The sequence below is a fragment of the Tinamus guttatus genome, unplaced genomic scaffold (assembly GCF_059628265.1).
Source record: "Tinamus guttatus ecotype Peru unplaced genomic scaffold, ASM5962826v1 Tinamus_guttatus_pri_ptg000653l, whole genome shotgun sequence".
In the NCBI taxonomy this organism is placed as follows: Eukaryota; Metazoa; Chordata; class Aves; order Tinamiformes; family Tinamidae; genus Tinamus; species Tinamus guttatus.
The window spans coordinates 1117756-1142495 of NW_028289187.1; the positions used below are offsets into that span (position 1 = coordinate 1117756).

Below are 24740 nucleotides of genomic sequence, written 5' to 3' on the forward strand. Positions count from 1 at the left end.
ATGTTCTAAAGCTGACACGAGGCTCTGTCAGCTGTATGGTAATAGTTAATTCACTAAGCACAGCCAGGCTCAACATTTTAAAGCTTCATTGCACAGGTACAGAAGACAGATGAGCAGAGAAGTTTAATGTAGTTATGAAATATTTCAGTATTTGTCATTTTTGCAAGGAGAAGCCACAAAGTTTCAGGCTATGCTATCCCTATATTTTAGACAATAAGTGACCAATTTAAGTATTTAGTGATAAGTACTTTTCTTTTCTGACAACTGCTAGAGCACTGTGGCATCACAAGATGCGGATCTAAAAGCTATCTGCCAGCACCATGTTTATCAGATTAAAAAAAAAAAAAAAAAACTTATCAGTTTTACTGTTTGTAGTTATCCAGTGCATTACAACAGTTTAAAGACAAGTCCCAAAATGAAGTTTAAGTACTGTTAGGCTGACCATTTTTATAAGCTTATTTTATTTGCTGTACAAAGGCAGAAATGCAAATAATCTCCATAAATCTACATCAACAACTACCTAAACTTGGTATCGATATATACAGAAAAGCTCACTTATTTAACTTCATGTTGATATCGCAGTTCCTGCAGAGCTGGATGCAAACAGCACCTATACAGTGTAAGGCAAAACTTTCATTATATTTACATTTTGTTCCTTACAGTGAACACTTCCAATATACTGGTTCCTTGGTAAACAGAAATATCAAATACAAGTGTAACAGCAGCACGCTTTGGAACTGAAAAGTGCATTTCTTTATTATGTACATTCTTACAAGGATTGTGGATCGTTCAGGAATAGTTTTTGGATCTTCATTTTTACAAGTTATTTCTTGCCTGTGTTTTCCATCAATTTAAAGTTATTTCATAAGCTAAAAGGGCCGTTTTCCCAAAGCACTGTAGATCACATGCAAATATGAAAACAAAACTCCTAAAAGCAACTCTAGGAACTGTCTTCCTTTAATTTAGGAAGATAAGCAGGCTTGTGAAAACTCTCAACCAACCCACTGCTGTTTTAAATTTAAAACATTTTGCAGCATTTCAGGTCAGTAAGTTTGCAGTTCCAAGCAGTTTTGAAAAGGCTCTATAACACAGATATTTACAATCTGCATTAGATTTTAAGTTGTAATTCATCTCTTACATCTCACAGCTTGCTTTTGGAGATCTCACTCTGAAAGAGAAATGGAAAAAGGAAAAGATTACTGTCTTCAGGAAGTGTTTCTGAGTAAGCACCACATTGATGTGTGCACTGTACCCGCTTTTAATATAGAATATCTAGAACCATTTCATAAAGCACATTTCCTTCTAAGACCTGCGCACTGAGAGAAAGCACACAGGGAAAGTCTGAATGCATTGTTCATTCTGTTAATATACTGCTAAATATACCATTCAAAGAGCTCAGGTTTGCACATCACACAGTGCTTATCAGCCATGATATAATTCTCTTCTAAGATGAATAAACTTTAGGCCTCAGTAAGAGTATGACCAATACTTAAAAAAAAAAACAAAAAAAAACCAAAAAACAAAAAAAAAACAAAAAAAAAACAGGAATTCCACAGAAGCTGGAGCAGTCAATCTCAAAAGACCATTTTCAACTGCTTTCCTTGGGCTATGCCACAATGCTGAAGCAAATCTACTTACTCCAAACTATAATATTAATGTTTTGCATTCCACAAAACTATCTTTAAAGTAAAAAATAATACTTGCTATTTTTACTTAGATAATATACATTTTCAAGCTAGTTGTTGCAAATATTAAATTCTCTGCTGGTCACATTTTCTCATTCTGAACTATACCTCATAAGCGTTTTGCAAAGAATCACCCTAAGAATGTTAAGAGTCATTTCTCTTATGATTTATTTTGGTTAAGAAAGGCGAGGGGAAAAAAATGTTTATAATGCCAATGAATTAAAACAGCAAAAAGTTGTTTTAAGAGCAATGTAAGACTTAATAAAAATAATCAAAAAGCCATCTCCTCCTATCATCTATTAAGGTGCATTACTAAAAAGAAGATAAAAAAAAATAAATCAACTTTTGTGTTCTGAGCTACTATAATTCCTGTCACACTTATTTTTAAGAAGTAATATCCTGCAACACCGGGGCTCTGGGAGACAGTTACAGCTAACTGTGTTTCAGGAGCTTAAAACACTGTCTCCCCTTACGCCTGCCCTGTGTTAGGCAGGGCAGTTGGGGAGTGAGAGCAGCGCAGCCTCTTATCTGAGGCAGAATCTCAGCTCTTGCAGCAGCTCGTCTTTAGCTGCACTGCTGGGCTCCGCTCTTGGGAGGTAACACAACACCATAAACTTCCATTTCAGGCACCTCCTCTACTCCCACACAGCTAAAACCACTTAAACCATACCTGGAAAATTACACTTGTCCAGTTAAAAAAAAAAAAAATCTGTAAATAGAAGATGTTACCTTCATCGGGAGGTACTGATGACTTAATTTCAGACGTCACAGTATCTGTATCTTCAAAAGCTTTGGCACCTCGCTTATCTTGTTCCACTTCACATAAATACACATCAATAGGTCCTTTTGTGCTCTTTATATGCACTTCTATGCTATCCTATAAGACAAGGACTTGCATATAAACAAAATAATAAATCTTACAAATTAGTTATTTTTCAACAGTCCACACCAGCACAGAAAGTCCATTTTGACGTAGTCTACTACAGTGTCAAAACTTGTTGATTTGGCTACTGTGCGTATCCTGCTTTAGTATTATATGACAATAATTGTCTATTCATTAAGCAATAGGAAAATACTTATTTACTGTTAGAACATTAACAAATTATGCTTCTTTTATCTTCTTTTGGTTAGTATATCCCTTTTAGTATGCAAAGGTTAACAGCATTCTGGTAGTTTGATTATCAAACATATTCTGATCCTGGAAATAGGCAACACTAAAGCTGCTCCATTATCTCTAGCAAAACCAAATAACGAAAGCTCAGACATGCTTATTGTTTAATAACGTTGATAAACCAAAATTGTGCAGACTGCTATAGTTATTGCCTATAGCTGCAACACAAGAAAATGGAGGTACCAATATCTGCTATACAGGACAAGGAAAATGAAGGCAATTGCAAAACTGCTGTTGCAAGATCGGATTCTGGTACTTTTGTTCCTTGAGAAATGTATAAAACTTACTTCTTTAGGAGCTGGTACTTCCAATTTTGTTTCTTCTGGAGCTTTGATTGCAATAACAATCTGTTCTTGAAATGCCTGAATACTATGGATATCTTGGTACGTCACATAAGCTAGTGTATACATTGGTCAAGGATTCTGTGAAGCGATTTGTCAGTGGGCAGGCGTAGAGTATGATATTAAGTATCACTGAAGAAAATCACTTAAGAAAAGCAGTAAATAGTTCAGCTAGGGTTGCTTTTGTAATATTAGGTAGTAGCTGACAGGAAAAGAGCCCTTCTTTGTATTTAAGGGAAAAAAAAACTTGTAAGATTGAAACATTCTGTCTCTCTCACCCTCATTACTCTTTCTAACAACTTATCTCAATATAATCCTCTTATTTACTCTCTCTGCCACTAAGATACTCTGCTTTCCTTTTCGTGGAAGTAGGAAAACAGCCCAACTTCAGTTCCTCCCACTCTACCTCAAGTTTCTGCAATTGAAAGGTCATTCCAGTAGCACTCACCTAGAAATGGGCTGAACTGCCTCTGATTCTGCAAAAGGAGAGCACATGACTATGCACATAACCAAGTGTTATTGCCCGTCTGTGGTAGCAGCTATTACTAGGTACTTGAGTACTAATAACCCAAGTCATGTGCTAGATAATGTGATGTAAGAGTTGAAAGGATATTTTGCATTTTCTTTATCATCTGTTAGTTCAAACAACTGATGAGCACAATCCTTGATTAATTCATCCAGAGCTTCTTCCATGGCTGACAGGTCAGAAAGTTCATCTCTCAGTTTTTGTTGTTCTGGTGCCCCTCCAAAAACTTGATCAAGATCAGAACCTCTAAAAGAATATCAAAGTTGTCTAGTATGTTTGTATAAATAAGAGCATGTTTATTGAATACAGAAAATGTATTAATAGGAACCAACAAGGAATTCTGGCATGTTTTACTCAGCTGAAATACATTTCATTGTTGTTTTGCCCCCCCACTTGATATTCATTAATATAGTATGCAATTCAGACAGTCTAAAGGCTCAAATTATTAGTTTCATGTCTGAAACCTCCTTAGGATAGTTTCATTTATCATGAGTAATTAAATATGCTTAAAATACTCCAAGATTCAGACTATAAATATTACTTAGCACTGCTGTTTTTCATTGTTTCAAAAACTAGAAGTTTCAAAGCCAACTCACACCCACTGGATAAGGTTCTTAGATCTTTTCTGAATTAAGTGGATTCCATCCAACACATTGGTGATGTCATATACTCTTCGTTTTCGTACTCCAAGAGTTGTGGCTACCTCATTTAAATCAAGGACACCATCCGGAGCTGTTTTGACAAGATCCATGAATTTTCGGGTCAAATAAACCAAGGACGCATCAAATCGAGGCTTTGTGACTTTCAGTGTCTCTGTAAAGGTTTGATACAACATTCAGTGTAAACTACTGCAACAACATTAAGTGGTTCTTAAAACAAGGTCAGTGAAGACAAAAGTTCTGAAACACTGGCACTAATTACAACACTGAGACAGCATCATATAAAGTCTGTTGATACAATACAGATACAATTACTGCAAACCAAAAATCATGTGCCTAAAAGCAATCATGCAGCTTCATGCTTTCAAATTTCATGCTAATAAGCATATCAATAGTTATATAACCATATATTCACTGGGCTATGTAGGCTCAAACTACTAAGTGAATACTAGTAAAAACTTAGCTCAGCTCTAAGTTAGTGTATTAGGTAGTGCCAGGGCCCTGCCTGGGAACTGGAACTCTAATACTAGCTTGGTTAGATTGTTAAAATGCTTCTTCCTATCCTTTTGGCCTCAGCACTCTCAACCAGCCATCTCCCAAATAATTTCACAGTTCAAGAGTTAGCCTAGCTTTAGGGACTATTTTCATCTTGGCGTGAGCAATCAGCATATTCACAGAAACAGCAGAAGAGTTACTAATAAACAGTTTGGTTGGTTTTAGAGTGTTATATACATATATATACATATGCCTTTGTTTTAAAGCATCAAAAAGTCTTGATGCTTATCCAGTATTCAAGCAGTCAGTGAAAGACTGTCAAACCCAGTTCTTACAAACCCTCCTGCATCTACTCGTGCAGAACAAACCTGACAGTGACACCCTTTGATTGGATAGGAAATAAGACTGCACCACTAAGGTGCGCACACACGTAAGGAAATTCCCCTGTGAAGCACATTCTTCTTCATATTCTTCAATATTTTTACCAGGATAAACAAAACATGCACTTTTATTCATGGAATATCCTATCTGTTGCATGACTGCAAGCTTGTGTAGACAGTTTAGCATGAATTAACAGATTCAACAAGTCACTAATCAGTTTGGACTCTTATTGTAAGAAAATGTAGCTAGTGAGAAAAAGAGACAGACAAAAAATTCACTTAAGCTCGTATTTACATTTGTTAAAGCCAATTGAAATACAGACTTTTCCCACATGATGTTCTCTTAACTCATTTTCCCCTTAAGTTCACTTTGGTTACAGAAGGCTGAGGTATAACTACGGCACAGAGAAGAAAGAGAAAAACTAAGGATGTGTTGCATTATCTTGTGTTATTTCACAGTGTGTGCAAACTTCTTCCGTCTTTACTAGATACACAGCACTGGTTTACAGCAGATACTTGACGTTGTAAAGAAATACATATACTTTAAGGATAATCTTTACATACGGAATGAAGAACTTACTTCTTACAAACCGTACCTCATCTTCCACATTCAGGTTGATTACTGGTGGCTGCAGAATTAAAAGGACAACTGATGTTACAGGATTTCATTTACATGAAACTTTTTCAGGTGAAACCTCCCCCCCCTCCCGCCCCCCATCTCAGCTATAGATGCTACGGGGATCACATCACTGATAACTCGGCCAGTACCGCTGTAAAGGAAACCTACTGGAAAGAAGAAATACTCGCTTATCAATTCCTGTTAAGATTTTCAAGCTTTAATCTCAACACATCTTCCTCTGCCTTGGAAAACAGGAAATGCCACCAAAAACTCCCTAATTGTTTGGGAATTGTCCCAACAAAAAGCAGTATGCGTATAAACTCTGTAAACACCAGTTTCAGACATTCCCTGTGAGGAGCTGTTGCTCACATAAACAAGACACGCAGATTACACAGAACCACAGTTATTTTGTACTAGACTTTCAGACTAGCAGAGCGTGGAAACTGGCATGACCATCCCAACTATTCCCTTCCTTTACCCTTACTCAACTCATGTAAAAGGAATAGTTTCAAATTCATAAGACTCATTCCAGTTGCAAGAGTCCTCAGGAGGTCTCTATTCTAGCCCTCTGTTCAAAGAGGGAAGATCTTTATCGGACCAGCTTACTCAGGGCTTTGGATACTGAAAGCCTCTAAGCTTCAATAAGAGGCTGTATCTCTCTGGGTACCTTCTTTCATTGCTTGTCTGTCCTTATAGTGAAAAGTTTCTCCTTATCATAGAATGCTTAAGGTTGGAAGGGACCTCTAGAGGTCATCTAGTCCAACCCCCCTGCACATGCAGGGTCCCCTATAGCACGTGGCACAGGATTGTGTCCAAGTGGGTTTTGAAGATCTCCAGAGAAGGAGACTCCACAACCTCTCTGGGCAGCCTGTTCCAGTGCTCTGTCACCCTCACTGTTAAAAAATTTTTCCTTAAGTTCCTGTGGAACTTTTGGTGCTTCAGTTTGTGGCCATTACCTCTAGTTCTGTTAGTGGCCACCAGGGAAAAAGAGGCCAGCACCATCCTCCTCACTGCCTCCCTTGAGGTACTTATAGACACTGATTAAAACCCCTCTCAGCCTTCTCTTCTCCAGGCTGAACAGGCCCAGCTCCCTCAGCCTCTCCTCATAGGGCAGATGTTCCAGGCCCCTGATCATCCTTGTGGCCCTGCGCTGGACTCTCTCCAGCAGCTCCACATCCCTCTTGTACTGTGGAGCCCAGAACTGGACACAATACTCCAGATGCGGCCTCACCAGGGCTGAGTAGAGGGGCAGGATCACCTCCCTCGACCTGCTGGAGACGCTCTTCTTAATGCACCCAAGGATCCCATTGGCCTTCTTGGCCACAAGGGCACACTGCTGCCTCATGGTCAACTTGTCGTCCAATTTGGAACCTCTCTCACCTCTGTTATTTCAATTCATACCTGTTTTCTACCTTCCTCATCCTGCTGTTAAATGTTTGGCTCCATCAGCAGCCTCCTAGTAAGTACTGGGGCAGTGCTATGGCTTAACAACCCATCTCCCTCACAGCTTACGTGCTCTAATCTCCACACCACTTCTGGAGGATCTCTGCTGGCAGCACTCAAGTTTATTAACATCTTCTGGACCCATGTCCTCCTCCAGATCACCATAAGAGAGATGCTAGAACCCTGAGAAACTCCACTTGTAACTTGCTCCCAAGTGAAACAGAAACCACTAGCACTATTTATGAGCCTGATGATCCAGCCAGTTTTTCATACATCTAGTAGTTGACTATCTGTAACATCACATCTTGAAGACAAGGATGCTGCAGGGCACTATGTCCAGAGTCCTGCTTAAGTAGATGATATTCAATATTTTGTGCCTACAGATCTAATTCTTTCATCAAAGATGACAATCCATTTGGCCAAGCAAGAAGTCATGCTGGCTGTTTCCAGGCTCCTCCTTCTCCTTTGTGTCTCCTTCTCCCAGAAATGCCTTCCATGAGAACTTGCTCCATAGTTTTCCAAAGACTGAAGCGTGGTTAACCTACCTGGACCTGATCTCCATAACCTCTTGAAAATGATAGAGGCCAGCCTCACAATTATATCAGCCAATTCTCCCAGATCCCTCTAGAGACACCTGTTGGTTCCCATTACGTTTGTATGGATAGAAATTTCTCGATAAATTGATACTTTATTCATACTAGTAGCTCTTCTCTTCCTTGAGCCCCATCTTTAGATGCAAGAACCTAGAGGACCTTGCTTCTCAAGACCCAGACAAAAAGGCCGAGTGCTTCAAACTCCTCTGGGTCTGCTGCTCCTAACTTGCTTGCCACATTCAACAGCAGATCCACATTTCCCTGTTTATTCTTTCACTGCTAAGGCAGCAGTTACTTATTCTTTGTCAGCCTTGACATCCCTTGCCAGTTTTAGCACTAAATGAGCTACAGCTTTCCCCACATCATATCCACATATCCAGACGATGTTTTTATCTCTCCTTTGCAGTCCACCTTTACCTCCATCTCCCACAGAACTCCCCTCAACTTCCCCCTGCCCACAGTGCCTCTACACATCTGCTTGTTTAGCTGCGTATCCCAAAGGAACATCCCTGAATGCAACATCTCTGTGCTGGAATGAAGGTGCCCTCACCAGATGTCCCAGCTCTTGGGGTCCTCTGTACTACAACGTGCCAAAAAACACCTAAAAAAGTAACAGCTACCAGTTCCTGGCATCTGCATTCCTCAAGTCCAGCATCCATGCCCTGCTACTCGCCTCCCTCGCTGCCTCAGCATCTTGAGCACCACCACCCGATGGCCCCTGCAGCTGGAGATGCCACATTCCTGATCTCCTGGTCCATAAGAGAATGACTCCGGACAGCAGCACCTCTGGCTGGCCCTGTGGGTCGGTTACTGTGCCCTTTCTCTTGAAAAAAAGCCCACTCCAGCAGTCTGAAATTTAAAACTACTGAAGGAAAAATAGAAACCTTTGCACAGCACAAACACGATGCTACCAAGACACATTTAGCCCAGTAGATGAAGTTAATAAAACCACGCACAGAATTAAAAGGAAGCCAAATTTTAATTAGCTATTTCATAACATCACTAAAAGCACCGCCGGGGAATGCACAGAAGTGGATTGCTTGGTCCCCACGGATGCTCGGGGAGGGCAAAACGGCACCCCAGCCCGCAGCTGGTTTCTCCAACACCCTCGAACGGCTCCGGCAGCGCCCGGCGCCCCCGCTGCGCGGCAGGGACCCCCTGCCCGCCCTCCCCGTCCCCGCGCGCCCCGCACTCACGCGCAGCGTGTCCGGCTGCAGCGGCCTCAGGTGCTCCCACTTGGCGGGGGCGGCCATGTTTGACCGGCCCCTCCTCCTCCTCCGCCTCCCTCCCGGCGCCCGGGGGTGCGCGGGGGCGCTCAGCGTCGCGGCGGCCGCGCCACGGCGGAGGGAGGCGCCGCCATCGCCACCCGCCTCCCGCGCACACGGCCCGGGGGCGCCGAGCGTCGCGGCGGCGGCACCGACAAGGCTGCCCCCCACAACGGGGCGGCCGGCGGCCCTTCCCCTACCCAGGAGCCCCCGCGCCGGCCCCGCCCGCGCCGCCTTTCCCGCCCCGCGCGGCGGCCGCTGGAGCGGAGCGGAGCTGGGGGGGCCGTGTCTGTGCAGCGGGATGGGGAGCCCGTATGGTTGGGAAAGACCTTCGGGATCATCGAGTCCGGCCATAAGCCCTTCAGCACATGCCTGTTAAAGCACGCCCCTCAGCGCCTCATCTACACGTTTCCTGAACGCTGCCGGGGACGGTGACTCCACCACTTCCCTGGGCAGCCTGTTCCAATGCTTGACTGCTCTTCCTGTGTAGACATTCTTCCTGATGTCTAACCTGAACCTCCCCTGGTGCAACTTGAGGCCATTTCCTCTTGTCCTATCGGCAGTAATTCTGGAGAAGAACCTCCTTTCAGGCAGTTGTGGAGAGCAATGTGGTCTCCCCAGAGCTCCCTCTTCTCCAGACTAAGTAACTCTGGCTCCCTCAACTGCTCCTCATAAGGTCTGTGCTCCAGCCCCTTCACCAGCTTCGTTGTCCTTCTTTGGACACGCGCCAGCACCTCAATGTCCTTGTTGTAGTGAGGGGCCCAAAGCTGAACACAGCGTTCAAGGTGCGGCCTCACCAGCACCGACTACAGGGGGCCATCACTTCCCTGGTCCTGCTGGCCACACTGTTCCTGATAGAAGCCCATGACCTCCTTGGCCTCCTGGGCTCACTGCTGGTTCACGTCCAGCACCCCCAGATCCTTCTCTGCCGCACAGCTCTCCAGCCGCTCTGCCCCAAGTGCAATATAGATTCATCACCTTAAAAAAGTTATCAAGAATCATGACATGAAAGAAGGAAGGAAGGAATGGAAGGAAGAAAGGAAGACACAAATATGAACCAGGAATGTCACGCTAGCATTTCCTCTCAGTGATGAGTTGTTTTGCATTTGCACCATCTCAGCTCTCCTGGGAATACAGACAAGCAACATCAGCATCTTCAAATCAAGCCTTTATGTCTCCTGATACATAGAAATCATACTTTTGAGGAGTTACAAAGTGCTTTCCCTGATTTTTGTTGTTGTTACAAATTGATTAGCACACAAAAACAGCCTACCTCAGTGCTGTGTGCCTCTACAAGGACAAATATTATGCGAGCCATGAATTAAAAATTCCTCACTATGCAGAAAATTCCATCCTCCATCCTCCCTCTTCTCACATTGTTGACTGGAAGACCGATCCACATTTGTTATCACAGGTTGTATAAACTCACTGCGATAAAACAGGTTTTCCAGATGGAACAGCAAAATGGTTTGTAATGTCATGGAGTTTATGTAGCAAATGTACTCTGCAACATAAAAATCTTTGCATATGATTTTGATGATTGTTGGACAGATTAAGTATGATAATATGAGGATTAGGACACAAGTATTTCCTTTTTAACTCCTGTGAAAAACATGGTGTTAGCATTTATGTCTTTTAGAAAATAATATTGTACTGTTTTTCTAGCCAGTCATGAGATCAAATTCTGTTGTTCCTATGCCTCTCTATTGATGGGCTTGTGGAAATACGTAACTGAGCATCAGAAAATGCCACAGTGATTCAGTTCCAGGAAGGCTGGTCTGCATTCACATGAAAAGTGACAAATCTGATTCTTATTTTAAAGGAAAACTAGGTTTGGAAGAAACTGATTGGACTGTGAGGAATTTCACGTATAGCATTTCGCTGAACAAGAGTTTGATTCTAGTGCATTATGATTCACTTTTAGTAAAGCTGAAAATTAAATCTCTCCCACATTAAGTCTTTGGTTACTACATTTGTCTATGAGAATGTAAATTATACCCACTTACTCTTATTGGATATGAAAAGAGCTTTTCAGCTTTTTGTAATATTTCCAGTATTTCCACCATTAACTGTACTAGACAGGTAAAAGTCCAAGGTTTGCTTGTTACCCCTTGGAGATTGCTCACCTCGTTGCACTCATTCCTGAGCTGCCACCGGGGGGCACTAATTCCATTCCCTCTCTGTGATCTGTCCAAACTAGCGTATGCAAGAAAAGTGGTTTCACTAAATGTTTGAATGACTATGTTTAAAAGTTAAATATCATCTGCTTAACAAAAAAAAAAAAAAAAAAAAGTGACTAGTGTAATTTAATTCCATTTAGGTTAAGGAAATGAATCGCCGGTATTGCCCCTCAGACACACACACACACATCAGGCTCCCAAGCCAGGACCCTACTTGGCAGCCTTCCCCAAACCACCTTGATCCTTGTCCTTTCCCCACTTTGACTGCCCCCGAAACATCCCATAAGGAATCTACAAGGTTAGACCACCTCCATCCTCAGACCAAGCAGACGTTTCTACCCCTATGTCCTTCCCCTCCTGCTTTGCCAACAGAAGCAAAGCAGGTTGTAGCTGTCACAAGTGATGAGTTACTGTCTATGAAATGGCAAAATTCAGTTTTGCGTAAACCAGTGAGAACCTTTGAGTGCATTCTGTTGGAGAGGTAAATTCTAACTAATAATAGTAGATTTTTTCTTTATAAATGCCATTTTTTTCTGAAGATACACCCTAGTAAAGCAAAAAAAAATTAACTTCATATTTTTAATGCAGCGAATGAAATTGCCATATCCTATTCCTCTAATTTGTTTGAAAAAGTGGCCTATAGACTTTTCTTTCTCTCTTTTTTTAGGTCAGTTCTTTCCCATTACTCATCTGGAATAACAATTATTACATGACATGAAATTTCTAACTAAAATGTGGGTAAGTGCATTAAGTTTTGGATACCTTTAGCCACATATCTGTGTGAGGATGTCTGTAGTTTTGGCCAGGTGATAAGCATGTAATATGACTGAAAATGCTTATAGTACATTCATTTTCACAGTTTCACAATAAAATGTCGTGGGGATTTTTGTTCCTGCTTTTGTTTCTCTAGAAATGACTGGATTCATATCCATCATGCAGTAGGAAAAAATGCTTCTTTGTCAGGTAATGAGGGCTGTTCTAGATGAGAAGTGGGAAAGAACCGTGTGTCCTAGAAAAAGGGAGAGAAAAGGCTATAAGCCACATTAATTGTCCTGATAGGCTAGACCCACTTGGTGGATCGTGTATTTAGCATCTGGGATTCAGATAATTAAATGTACTGATTTTGAAGGGGGAAGTTCAGGAGTTCAGGAGTTCATTCAACATCTGGACGTAAAAACTGGATTATTTCTTTCCTCTGCAGATGAGAACATTTTAAGTAGATATCTGTTAGGTGCCTAGCATGACTTCTGTAAAGCTGTCAAAGATGCCTTAAATTCCAGTATTTCAACAGTAACAGAGTTCTGTTTTAGAAATGTTACATTATATTACATGGTTAATTTAATCAGTTAGTGAGAAGCTGGTGCTCACCTTCATTTGCAGTTTGTGAATATGTCCAGTACTAAGTCTAGAATCCACAGTGAAGATTTTATTTCTCTTACATATTTATCTGTAATGTCATTGCGTCCTTATTCTTGTGGCTTTCTAAATATATCACTACTGACAGAAGCACATTCTCAGTTACTCTTTCTCTGCCTGTGAGGATTATAGTGGATTAGTGTTTTCCTTTTAAATGTTGTTGCTTATATAATTTTTATTATCTCAGAGAATATTTGTAAAATGAATGATACAAATTTTTCTCAGTAGTTTATTACAAGGCTTAAGAAGGCCAGAGGCCAAGTCAGAGACAAATTAGAAAACAGGTAACAGACACTTAAAAAGTATCTTATGTTCAATGATGCAAATAGTTTCCTATAAGGATTTGGGCAGATTTGCCTTTTGTTTGAAGACTTTAAACAGAGTGAGTTTCTGCAGACTTGTAGAAAAAAGCTTCTGCATGTTTGACATAAAATAGAAGAACACTGAGGCTGAGCAATTATAGCTGAAATAAAATATGTGCTAAAATTTATACTCAGCTGAAGTAATTAAGGTCCTGGCCGGCCCTGGAAGTGTAAAGCAGGCGCTTACTCTGTTCATACAGGGAAGGAGTCTTTGGGATTATTCAGAATTTCATGGCTGCCATGACAACCCCTGGGCGATTCCCCTGATCTCTGTGTTCCTCCTCTGCCAAAAATATGATTTAGCTGTTGAAATTGTACAGGTCAACGTTGTCTTTTGCTACTAGAGTTCAGAGTGTAGCTGCTCTAATGAGGCTAAGAACCTCTTTCAATGGCCTGTCATTGGAAGTTAAAAGGCACAGTCAGCCTTCAGGGAAAATAATATTTATTGCTAATTTAATTCTCTTGAGAATGTAGATGCTTTTTATCTGGCATGCCCTCAGTGCCATTTACTGCATCTTTGTAGTGGTGTATGATTTCTGTTTGATCAATGAAGAAACAGTGGAGGCTGTTAGAGTATCTGTGGTAGAAGACTTGGGCTGAACACGGCCAATGAAAACTGTACAGTTACTTAAAGAAGGGTATAATAAATCTCTGCTTGATTATATTTTTAAAGTTTTATGCAGCATATTGTTCTAAAATGTTTAGCATCTTTATGAAACTTGGTTGACTACTGCAATACTGAATTGATGCTTCATATGAAGATTTTTTATCTCACATTACTGATAACATTGTTAGAATTTTTTTTTTTAAAGGACACAGGATTGGTCACAGAAAATTTTGCTTCATAAGAATACATGGTACCAAAGCATGTTGTTTCTATTCTCTCCATTACAACGAACATTAGCAACAGCCATCTTAGTTTAGTGTAAGAAGTGGAATAGCTTAAGAAGTGGAATAGCTAGAGAGTATCCTTTGGATTAAAGAGTTTAGAGAATTCCTGTACTGGATGGCTCCCTGTATCTGGCCTGTCTGCTGGTGGACCTATCTCCACATGTTAATTTAATTTATTTTTGAAACTATTGTTAATTTTGGCTGCTATCATATTTTGTAGCAGTGAGTTCCACAATTAATTTATAAAGTGATTGAAAAAAACCTAATTCATTTAGTTTCAGATATACTTCGTGATGATCTCATTGAATGCTCTGTAATCCTTGTGTTATGAGAAAATACTACGAATTATTTTTAAGTCACTTTCTCCATATCATTTGTAACTTCATATATATTTAGTATGTCAGCTCAGTTGCCTCTTTTCTAGTTTAAAGACTCCTAGCCTATTTAATACAGATTGTGTGGAGTTATTTCAAGTTTGTAGTCACCCTTCTGTATTATTTTTCTGTTGGGTTATATCCTTTTCAAATGGAGTGGCCATCTGAAATGACCAAGCAGATGAGGATGAAGATGAATGAAGATGAAGACTATGTGTTCTCATGTGTTTCACATATTGATCAAATGTTTCGGTAGGAGTGATCAATATTTTGTATTAATATAGTGGATGTTTGAGCAGTTGCTCCTCTGCCCTGTGGACTGGCTTGTGCCAACCATACGCGGATGGATCATGACTCCTGGTTGACTTATGAGGCCACCGACAATGAGAAAATGCAAGTGAAGATATCTGAAGTCTTATGATAGATTTTATCATAAACTTGCTGCACATTCCTTGTGTTTGACTTTGGCCTTGTAGTAGCTAACTCTTAATTTTAGATACCTAATAAAACAAATTTTATATAGGAAGTGCCTGATACATCCTTATAAAACAACAGAGACGTCAGGTGCCTCTCAAGGCCTCCAGAGGGAGATCCTGTCCACTTAACTAAGGGTTTATCCCTACGCCGATAAAGTCTTTCAGAAGTCTTCAGAATCACCTACCTCTCTTCACAGTCCTGGTAACAAACACAGGCACTTTAGAAGGAGCTCGTTAGATGTATAAAATTAGGTCCTTAAGAAAAACATAGTGGCTAGGGACACTTTTATGTGATTTTTGTGAACCACTTACTGGTCACCTGAAGGAGTTACTTGTTGTAAGAATGTCTGAAAATGAAAAAAAGGACCACCCAAGATTACCCAAGATGAAAAGTCAGAGCACTTACAACTCTTTTCTTTCACAAAGACTGTTATTTCATAGCGTGTAATAAAATATCAGTGGTAACTTTTTCACTTTCATTAGCTACTGCATTGTCAGATTATAATGGTAATTAATCTAGTTTTGCAGAAGTTTAGAAACTTCTGTAAGAAAAGTTCTTTAAAAGAAAAATAGAAAGATAAGCAAAGAATTTCAAAAACAGGTAAACTGGACTTGGCAGATAACAAGGTGCCTGTTTTCTGTCATTTATGGATTTTTAAACTTAATTTCCAAATGGCAGGTTTTGGCTACTGCGAGCTGACTTTTTCATACACACAAATAAAATTAGCAAAAGTTTCCAGCTCTCCAGGCTATTTTCTCCTTTTCTTTACCTCCCTGGTCTTTGCTCTTCATCCTCTATTTTATAACTCTTTCACCTCTTCTGTTTTATCGCCCTTTTGCCTCCCAGGGCAGCTGAAATCATCTGTGCTTTAGACTCCAGAGCCGGCTTGGGCACATGCAGTTGGGAAGATACCACATTCAGCGGGAAGCAGGGGTGAGGATGCATGAGCCCAGAGAGGGGAAGGCAGGGGGAGGGCAAAGGGTTTGTGTCTTGGCCTTAGGTAGCTGATGCTGAGGGGCAGCGCGTCCTGCCGAAGCTCCGAGAGGAGCAGAGTTTGTGGGCGAGGAGGAGGGAGGAGGAAGCTGGGACAGCGACGGGGAGGAGGAGAGAGCAGCATCTCTATCTTTCCTTGCAGACCACACTGCCAAACAGCAAGGGCAGGCTCATGCTTCCCTAATATCCATCCCTCCCTGCTTCCAGCGTGGTCACGGGCAGCGACAAAGAGGGGCTCAGAGGTAAGATCCTGCAACTTGCAGAGCTCTAGCATCTGCCAGAATAAGGGCAGGCAGCAACAACAATAAAGAGATTTGCAGCACCTGGGAATGCTCACAGAGGGGGAGATAACTGGAAACTCAGGTCCCTAGCAGGGTGAGGAAGTTTTAGCAGCAGAAATAGAATAAAAGGGGAGAGGAGAGAGGAGCTCAGGTTTGAGGATACCCACCAGCAACATCCAGCAGTGGGCAGTTTGTGTCCTGGCTGCCTGCGTAACAAGAGCAGAGAGGAGGGTAGCAGAACTATGTGAGCAAATGCTCTGATCCATGAAATAAAGGGATAAATAAAGCTTAGTGAGATACTCGAATGAATAGTTCAATTGCCAAAAATGTGGTTCTGGGGTGAATTATTAATTTCTGTATATTGGAATAAAAAAACTGAATGTCTAAAGTCCACATATTCTGTTCTGACTTTTTATGCTAAAGTTGGATTTTTCACTTGAGGACAATGTTTCATTTCAGAAATTTGATACATTTAATAATATCAAGGAAAATAAACAGCTGAATGAAGTATTTTCTTTTGAGTCAAGCAGGTATGTTGTTTGACAAGTATTGTAGCAAAATGTTTGTGATACCAAAACAAAGTATGCTGAGAAATTACCTGTTTTTTAATTTTCTCAGAAAAAAAAGCTGTCCTGAAGTGAAGTTTATAATTATTTTTGATTAATCCAGTCAGCCTAAAAGGTCAGGTATTTGGGCAGTTAAAGTGATCTTAGTTATTTCTAGTTGCTGATACTGGTAGCTCAGATGAAGGAGGTAAAAAGTAAAGCATCTGTATATAGGACAAATGAATGCTTTCTCTTTCCACGTGCTTTCTCTCATCTACTTTACTTTTTGATATGTGAGCTACCTTATTTTTAATTAAACACCTCATAGTCCCTTCTGCAAGTGATTAGTACTGGCAGTAGCATCAGCATAGTTAAACATGCTGAACAACTATAAAGAAAATTAACACTGTCTTATGTGTCTTACCAGATTCTTAAGGATTTGCTTTCTCCTTTCATGATGGAAACACTGAAATCAATCTCAAAAGGTGGCTATCCCGGCATCTTTGTGCTCTAGAGGCTTCTGTGTATTCATCTCCCCACTAAGTAACTAGAATAGCTGTGGTAGGTGGATTTAATATGTGAGTGAGAAGGTACTTGGGAAGGGGAACTTGGTAGACCTAATTTAATCTGGTTTTCCAGGATAAATCTGTGGCTACCAGTGTACATTGGACCTGTATCATGTTCTGTGCTAGTCTACTTTATTGCCTGTGTTTTCATTTACAAGAGAGAGAAGAGCCACTTACTTCATAGCAATGGGGCTTTTATTTCACCAGGGGGCTTTTATTTCCCCAGTCTTTCCAATGATAATTGCTGTTCCAGGGCTCTCGCTTCTATTGCAGCTTTAAAACAATAGGAGTCTGACTTTGGTCCTGATCTGCTTTCCTAGCTGCCAGTAGTAGCTGTGCAATTGACATAAGTCAGTAGAGAATCAGGTTTTTATTTGAAGGAAAAAGCAAAATACACAACCCTCCCCCAGCCCAAACCCAAAGAGTAAAAAAAACAAAAAAAGGAAACTTTTTTCCCTTCAGCCTATCACCTTGTTTATGCTCTTTTTTTTTTCTTTTCTTTTTTTTTTTCTTTTCAATTTGGGTTTGGTTTACTAACTGCAAAAATGTTTGAAATCTGTCTTTCTATCTTGACTCTGATATACTGTCGTTTAAGAAAACTATTAGTTTGAGGCTTTAAAATGATCTTTGATATTGCTTTAAACAAATTGTGTTGCTTAAAAAAAATGAAATTATTACATTGCAAATGGCTTCAAAGTTTTTTTTTATTGTTTGTGGCTTCAAAGTTTTTTTTATTGTTTGTAGCTTCTACTTAAGAAATGGAATGTCGTCCCTGTGGAAAGTTTTATCTAGGATTAAGTGTGTAAAAAAACAAAAATAAAAAAAGAGCAACAAAATTGTAGCATTAAGGAACTAACTCAAATCTACTGTAACAGGTGAATTTTATTTGAAGATGAAATTCTCTTCTAATTAGAGCATAGTTAGCTATTGTTATCTTAAAACAATGATGTTCTGTGAAATGTGTTGTTCTTGCAGTCTGTATGGGCTCGATCCAAAGCTTCCTGAAGTCAGGAAGGGACATTCCATTGACTTCAGATGGCTTTGGATCAGGGCTGCCACGTGAGATTAGCTCCTGCCAGAAGATCCCTGTGAGCAGGGACACAGAATGGAATGATTTAGGGATGGAATTTCACTTATGCCACTAATCATCCTTGCTTTGTGACTCTGTCTTAGACACAATGCTTTTGAAGCAATGTTTCATTTATTTCATGTGAAATATGCCTTTATCCTAATGAATGTATGGTTTTGTAGAAATTTTCTTCTAATTTTAGTCTTAGATCTTTTGACAAGATGGTTTCATCTTTTAGATGAAATTTCAGAGCCCTCAATAATGCTATGAATAGTATGCTCAAAATTAAGGAAAGAACTATTCTTTAACGTGAATTAGCAAGGTAAAGACAATGGTTTGACTTTTTTTTTTTTAAACTAAAAGATTGAGTTCTATATCTATGCCCTATGTTCTATATCTATGTTATATCTATTTTTCTTTAAAAGCAACCCTCACGTTCCCCTCCCAAAAGAAAAAAAAAAGAGATATTGCTCTAAATATGAAAATTGGTAAAGTCAATTTGATGTTTGTAGTTGTTTTTCATTTGCATCTTACACAAACGTAGGTACTTTACAAGTAGCTATGAGAAAGCCTGAACAGTTTTGTGTATCAAAACAAGAAGGAATATTTTATAGCACTCCTTATGTAAGGGCAAAGTTTGATGAGTGAATGCAAAACTTCCATAGATGATCTTGCTAACAAGTGAAATCCTGGTGGAGTCCTGAATGCTCTAGGGATGCTGAGCACAATTATCCTTGGGGAAAAAAATGCTTGTGGATTTTATTGATTCTGGCTCTTTTAATGAATACAAAACCTGCACAGGGAATCTATGATCTGTCAGTCTTTTGTCACACTCATACAAGATAAAGCATTTTATTTACTTTTATTGTGTATTTATTTCATCTGAATAAAAGATGTTATGGGAAGAAATAAAAAGCTTGTGAAACTAACAGCAGAAGTACGCATACAAACATTGCTACTTGCACAGATTTGTGAATACATGCACACATTGCATACATACACAGGAAAAGCATTGTATTGTTTATTTCAACAAAAAAATGCTTTTTTCAGCTTAGACTCTTTTCTGGATTGGATTCTGATTTTCACATGTTTTCAAAATCTGTTCATTCCCTCATTCCATATGAACTCCAGATTAAATTAGCAAAGTAATACCCTATATATAGGATGATCAAAGCAGGTAGAGGAAACAATAGATAAATCTGCTTATGTCCCCAGTGTGATTCTCCGTATTATTGTTTTAAATAGCGATGCTGAAAATAACTTTGGACACAAGCATGATTTTAAAGTTTCTGAAAAGTTTTGATTTTGAAGTTTCTGAAGAGTTTTAAAGATTATTTCACGCTCATCTGACAGCTGTTTTCATTATTTTCAATCCTTGATTGATCCATTATGTGAATACATTAGTTCCTAAAGAAAAACATTTGCAACTTTCTTGCCTGGATGTCAATGGACAGAAAAATTGTTCTGGTTAAGTGATCAACTTAACCAGATTTAAGTGCTCTTTTCTAGTTGATGGAAATATATATGTTTGGGTTCCAAATTGTTCCAAGCATGTGGATGAATAGACTGAATATACTGTTTACACATAGATAGATGTATGTGGATTGGCTGCACAGTCATTTTTGCCATCCATGAAAAAAATTACTTCTCACTCCCTGCAGGGGAGGAAATACATGTACCTGCCAGCTAGTTCCAATTTGCTGAGCTTTAGCTGACTTTTATGAACATGGTTTTCAGATTTTATCATTTTATTCCATTAAAATCCCCAGCCAACAGGTATATGTTGCTACGTACTTCAGCATTTTCCCATATCCTCTGCCATACTGCCACATCCACTGTTATTTTTCAGTATCTTTTGAAGTGCACCTGGTGTGTGAGACGCGGGAGAGAAACGCTGGTGCTGCACTGCAGTGGGAACTCGGCCTCCCAATAGTGTCCCTGTTTGAAAGGGCAGTTGGAAAGGATATTTCCAAGGCAACAGCCTTACTCTGATCCTATTTTTCTGCTACATGGACAGCATAGTTGGGGTCATGAGGCGCTGACGCATCGAGTGACCAGGGCCACTCACGTGGGAAGGCGGCAGAGCAGGAAAGGACATACAGTACATACATACACTGTATTGAGAGGGGCTTGAAAGGGCCTGGAAGATTTCCTCAAGTGTGTGGAACAGAGCTGGGTGCAGAAGCAGAGACAGCACCCGAAAAGCTCTGGTCTGCCACCGACACCATTCTCTAGCGCAAAGTGATCTCCCACCCTGTAACTTGGTATATTTGTAGTAATGTCGTTGGGTTATGGTGGAATTTGCATTTTTAAATGATCTGAATACGTAAGAGATTCTCATTTCTACCGTCATTAACAAGATTGTTTAGAAAGTTATTTAATTTTATGTGCAAGCTGAAAATTTATTTTAATCTAATAATGCTTATCTTTGTATTACTTAGCTTGAAAAAGAGGTTGGAATTATCCAGCTTTCAAGGTAATAAAGTCAGTCTCACTATATCTTAGATATGAACCGTAAAATCACTACGGAAAATTACATTGTGGAGTTTGGTACTGGTGAATCTTCGGTTACAGTTTTTATCGCTGACGTGGATGGTGAGTATGGTTGCTGCAGGACACAGAGCTTGGCAGGCACCATTACTGTTGGCTCTGAACAGGTGAGTTCTGAAGTTGTGCAGAACCACCGGTTAGATTCTTGTTTCTTTTACTTAATTCCGGCACCAGGCTTCAGAATTCATCAATAAATACTGTTCTGCAGTAGTTCATGGCAGGTTCAAATTGATGAGGCAAATTCCTTTGTGTTTACAGTTGGCCTTGATGATCTTGAAGGTCTTTTCCAACCATAATGATTCTATGATTTATCTGTGATGTCAGGAAAAGTCAATGACAGTTCAAGTCCTTGAAAGTCCAGTTCTTTTTATGTAATCCTTAGCATATTGAGAGACTCCTCATACTTTAAACTTCCTGGTAAATGGAACTCCTTAGAAGGTCATGGGAAAGAAACTATACAATGAAAGATCTATTCTTGACTTTTTTGTTGCTTTTGAGAAGTTTGCTGTAAAAAAGACTTGTGAGGCTTTTCTTTTTTTTTCTTAATGTGGAAAGGAAATTGGTACAATTGGTACATTTGAGCAGTCAGCTCTAAAGTTCATGACTTTGCAGCTTTGAAAATGCAACCAGAACAAAAACATGAAATGAATAAAAGCATAAAGACTCCCATTTTTAGAATATCTTCCATTTGCCTGCTTTGGCAATGACTACTGATCATTAGTCGATTCTAAGGTTCACATGTCCCCAGCTTGGAGCACTGACTCCCCCTGTTACCAACTGCACCTGCATGTAACAAGGTCTTACAACCTAAACAGACAAGCTGTGGTATGGATATATGCACAGGTTACTCGGGGTTAGCTCCTTGCTTGAGCAGCTGTTCGGTCATAATTCTCCATAGCTGCAAGCTTTTTCTCTGAAAGGACCTTAGATTATCCTTCTCTAAGATTTCACCTCCATCTCCACTTTACAATCTGTCTTCTACCTCATGCTCTATATTCCTGTTTCTTCCTCTTTCATCAAACACATTGTTTTTAACTTCTTATATTGAAATGTTAATGTAAGTACCTTTTAATGCGATTCTTGGGCTGAGAGCGCCAAAGTAGAGATTTCTGAAAAACAGGCTGTTTATTTCATGTACTCTTTGACAAGCAGCCTGTACTCTGGGAGTCCTACAGCTTCCAGTTTAAGGGTTACATGCATGGGTTTAACACAAAGGGAAGAACGCCCTTGTTCAGAAAAATAACAGGAGAAACAACTAGGAAGACAGGCAGTGTTGATATTTTCTGGGAAGCTGCTGATAGAAGGGAAGAACAGTCTACTCGGCTGTGCTTGGGATTATTCATTATGCAGTAGGTGTGAAGATGCAAAAACTGATTTTACCTCTTATCAGTTCAGATGAGGCTCTTTGGTTAATGGACCTGCTAGGCTGGGAATGTTTTGTCCAGCATCAATTTTTCTTTTCTTTATTATACTCCTAACATATATTCTTATAGCATAATACATTCAAATTTCTGTGTACTATATAAATCAAATTAGATACTTTTTTTTTTTAATCTTCCTTTTGGTGGATTCATGCAAAGTGCACTGAAAACAATAGTGTTCTCTAGCTATAAGAGAAGTCTTTTAGTGAATTTAACATTGCAATTTTCTCCAAAACAGGTTTGCTTAATAAAAAGTGAGATAATGCCTTTATAACCCATGAAAACGCAAAAGCTTCATTATACTTATCCACTTCTATCTTTTCAGTATTACAATTCCTTAAAGAATCACTGCCTCAAATGACCACTTTGTCTTTTTCACCTTTGTATGAGCTAAAATCATAGTTTCTGAAAAATCCTGGGCAGTGACTGCGTATAATTTTCTATACATGTTGGTTCTTTTCCGGTACTGCTGCGCTTTTGCAGTGAAGCTTCCTTACATATATTGATGCTTATTTTACTTCTTTTCTTTCTGTTATGCAGTCATCATCTTGTATGCCCAATGGGAGGCAGAAGACAGCTGAGGGAAGGAATGGGTATATAGGACAGTATGAAAAGCAGTGCAGCAAATGACTCCTTCTGGTCAATGACTGTAGGGTTAACTATTTAACTGCAAGTCTTAGTTGCTAAAATAGCTCCAAAATAGTACTTTAAAAATACACGGATATGGGACTGAGAAAGCTTAGAAAGCAGGAAGCTAAAAGAGCTCCCCCAAAATGCAGACTTGCTTCTTGTCCTATCAGCATTCACCAGAGATGGTGGCACACAGTCAGAAACAGGAGGAATTAAAAAAAAATCCTTTGCAATAAGACTAATGAATAGCAATAAATTTAAAGATAATTGTGAAGTAGTTCTTGATATACTGGCTGAATCATGTAAACAGCACTGTTGTACTGTGTTTCGTCTAGACATACTGAGATGTTTCTGATAGAGCTTCCCATGACATCTACAAATGGGACTTCTGCTTTTTGAAAGTCAGGCTGATAAAAATGTGTCTCTTTAGCGGGATTTTACCTTGTTTAAGATTTGTGGTAGCTTATTCTACATTTTCCTTGTATGTCTGCTCTTTATAGGAATGTCTACATCAACCCCTACTGTATCTTTTCCAGCAACCTAAATACAGTTCTTGTGGGAATGTGGTAATCTGGGCATTTTTCTGTGGATGTAAATGGGAATTCTCAGAGTTTGTTTTAGATTTTGACTTTTTTTATAATTCTGAGTTATCTCATTTGTCTTGGCACCTTAGGTTCTCACTTGCTCTAGTGGCTGCTCGTACACCTTCATCTTCTGGAACTACTGGAAAAATGAGAGTGAAAGTTGTCCCCTCCATAGGGACTGCTGCCTATGAGTGGGCTGCGAGCTGTAGGCACCTACTTGAGCAAGTGGGCTTTTCTGGGTTGCCCAGTACAAGAGGGACGTGGAGCTTCTAAAGAGGGTCCAACATAGAGCAACAAAGATGATTAAGGGACTGGAGCATCTATTGTATGAGGAAAGACTAAGTAAGTGAGCTGGGCCTGTTTAGCCTAGAGAGAGAAGATTGAGAGGGGATCTGATCAATATGTACAAGTACCTGAGGGGAGAATGTAGATAGGATGGGGCCAAACTCTTCTTGGTGTTAGCCAGTGACAGGACAAGGGGTAATGGGTACAAGTTGAAACACAGCAAGTTCCACCTCCATATGAGGAAGAACTTCTTTCCTGTGAGGGTGACAGAGCCCTGGCACAGGCTGCCCAGAGAGGCTGTGGAGTCTCCTTCTCTGGAGATCTTCCAAACCCGCCTGGCTGCCACCCTGTGCCACGTGCTCTAGGTGTCCCTGCTGGAGCAGGGGGATTGGACTAGATGATCTCTAGAGATCCCTTCCAACCTCAACCATTCTGTGATTCTGTGATTCTGTGATTCTGTGAAGTGCCAGGGTTCAGTTCACGGTGATTTTGCTGTGGGAAGTGCACCCAGATGGGAAGGTGCCGGGTGCCTGAGTTTCCTGCTCCGCCCCCTGCTTCTAGGCCACTGATCATGCGCACTGTGCAAGGGGCTCTTCTGTCAGGGGTTCTCTGTCACAGTAACTCCACTGTTTCCCTCCAAGATAAAACCAAAATGCATGGTTCTGGAGCAAGCTGACTTCAAAGGCTGTTCTCAGGAAGCAATATGGATGGTACAATTGCTTATGACTTTCTCAACACCATACATTTTCCTAATACTAGTTAAGGAGGCCTAGTGCTCTACATGTAATGGGATGCAACTTCCCTGCTCACTTATCGTATGCTTTCTGTTATGCCAAAAACAGTTTGGTCTGATAAAAGCTGCAATACAGCACTCAAAATAATTAAATAAATTCGGCTAGGGGAAAAAGCACACACAAATAATTATGTCAGGGCCATAGA

At 40.1% G+C, this 24740-nt stretch overlaps 1 protein-coding gene across 2 annotated transcripts; it reads right to left on the minus strand.

Annotated features, from left to right (window-relative positions):
* Positions 1–775: 775 nt before the first annotated feature.
* E2F6 (E2F transcription factor 6) lies at positions 776–9233 on the minus strand. 2 transcript variants are annotated; one of them, XM_088536230.1, is made up of 7 exons: positions 9109–9233; positions 5838–5886; positions 4326–4536; positions 3810–3969; positions 3144–3257; positions 2415–2562; positions 776–1168 (listed from the first exon to the last, which is right to left on the minus strand). In XM_088536230.1, the coding sequence occupies exons 1-7, from the start codon at positions 9163–9165 to the stop codon at positions 1164–1166; spliced, it is 744 nt and encodes a 247-aa protein (XP_088392356.1). In that variant the 5' UTR covers positions 9166–9233; the 3' UTR covers positions 776–1163. The 2 variants fall into 2 exon arrangements, with proteins under 2 accessions (XP_088392356.1, XP_088392355.1); XM_088536229.1 differs by having other exon boundaries at positions 4320–4536.
* Positions 9234–24740: the final 15507 nt, after the last annotated feature.

Bases quoted from the DNA above. Each gene is read 5' to 3' on its own strand.
- E2F6 (XM_088536229.1), bottom strand. From the start codon at position 9,165: ATGGCCGCCCCCGCCAAGTGGGAGCACCTGAGGCCGCTGCAGCCGGAC. The intron at 3,970-4,319 runs GTGAGTTGGCTT...ATATTCTTTTAG, and splicing joins AAGAACCTTATCCAGTGGGT to AGGTTCTGATCTTGATCAAG. The intron at 3,258-3,809 runs TATCCTTTCAAC...CCAATGTATACA, and splicing joins ATGATAAAGAAAATGCAAAA to CTAGCTTATGTGACGTACCA.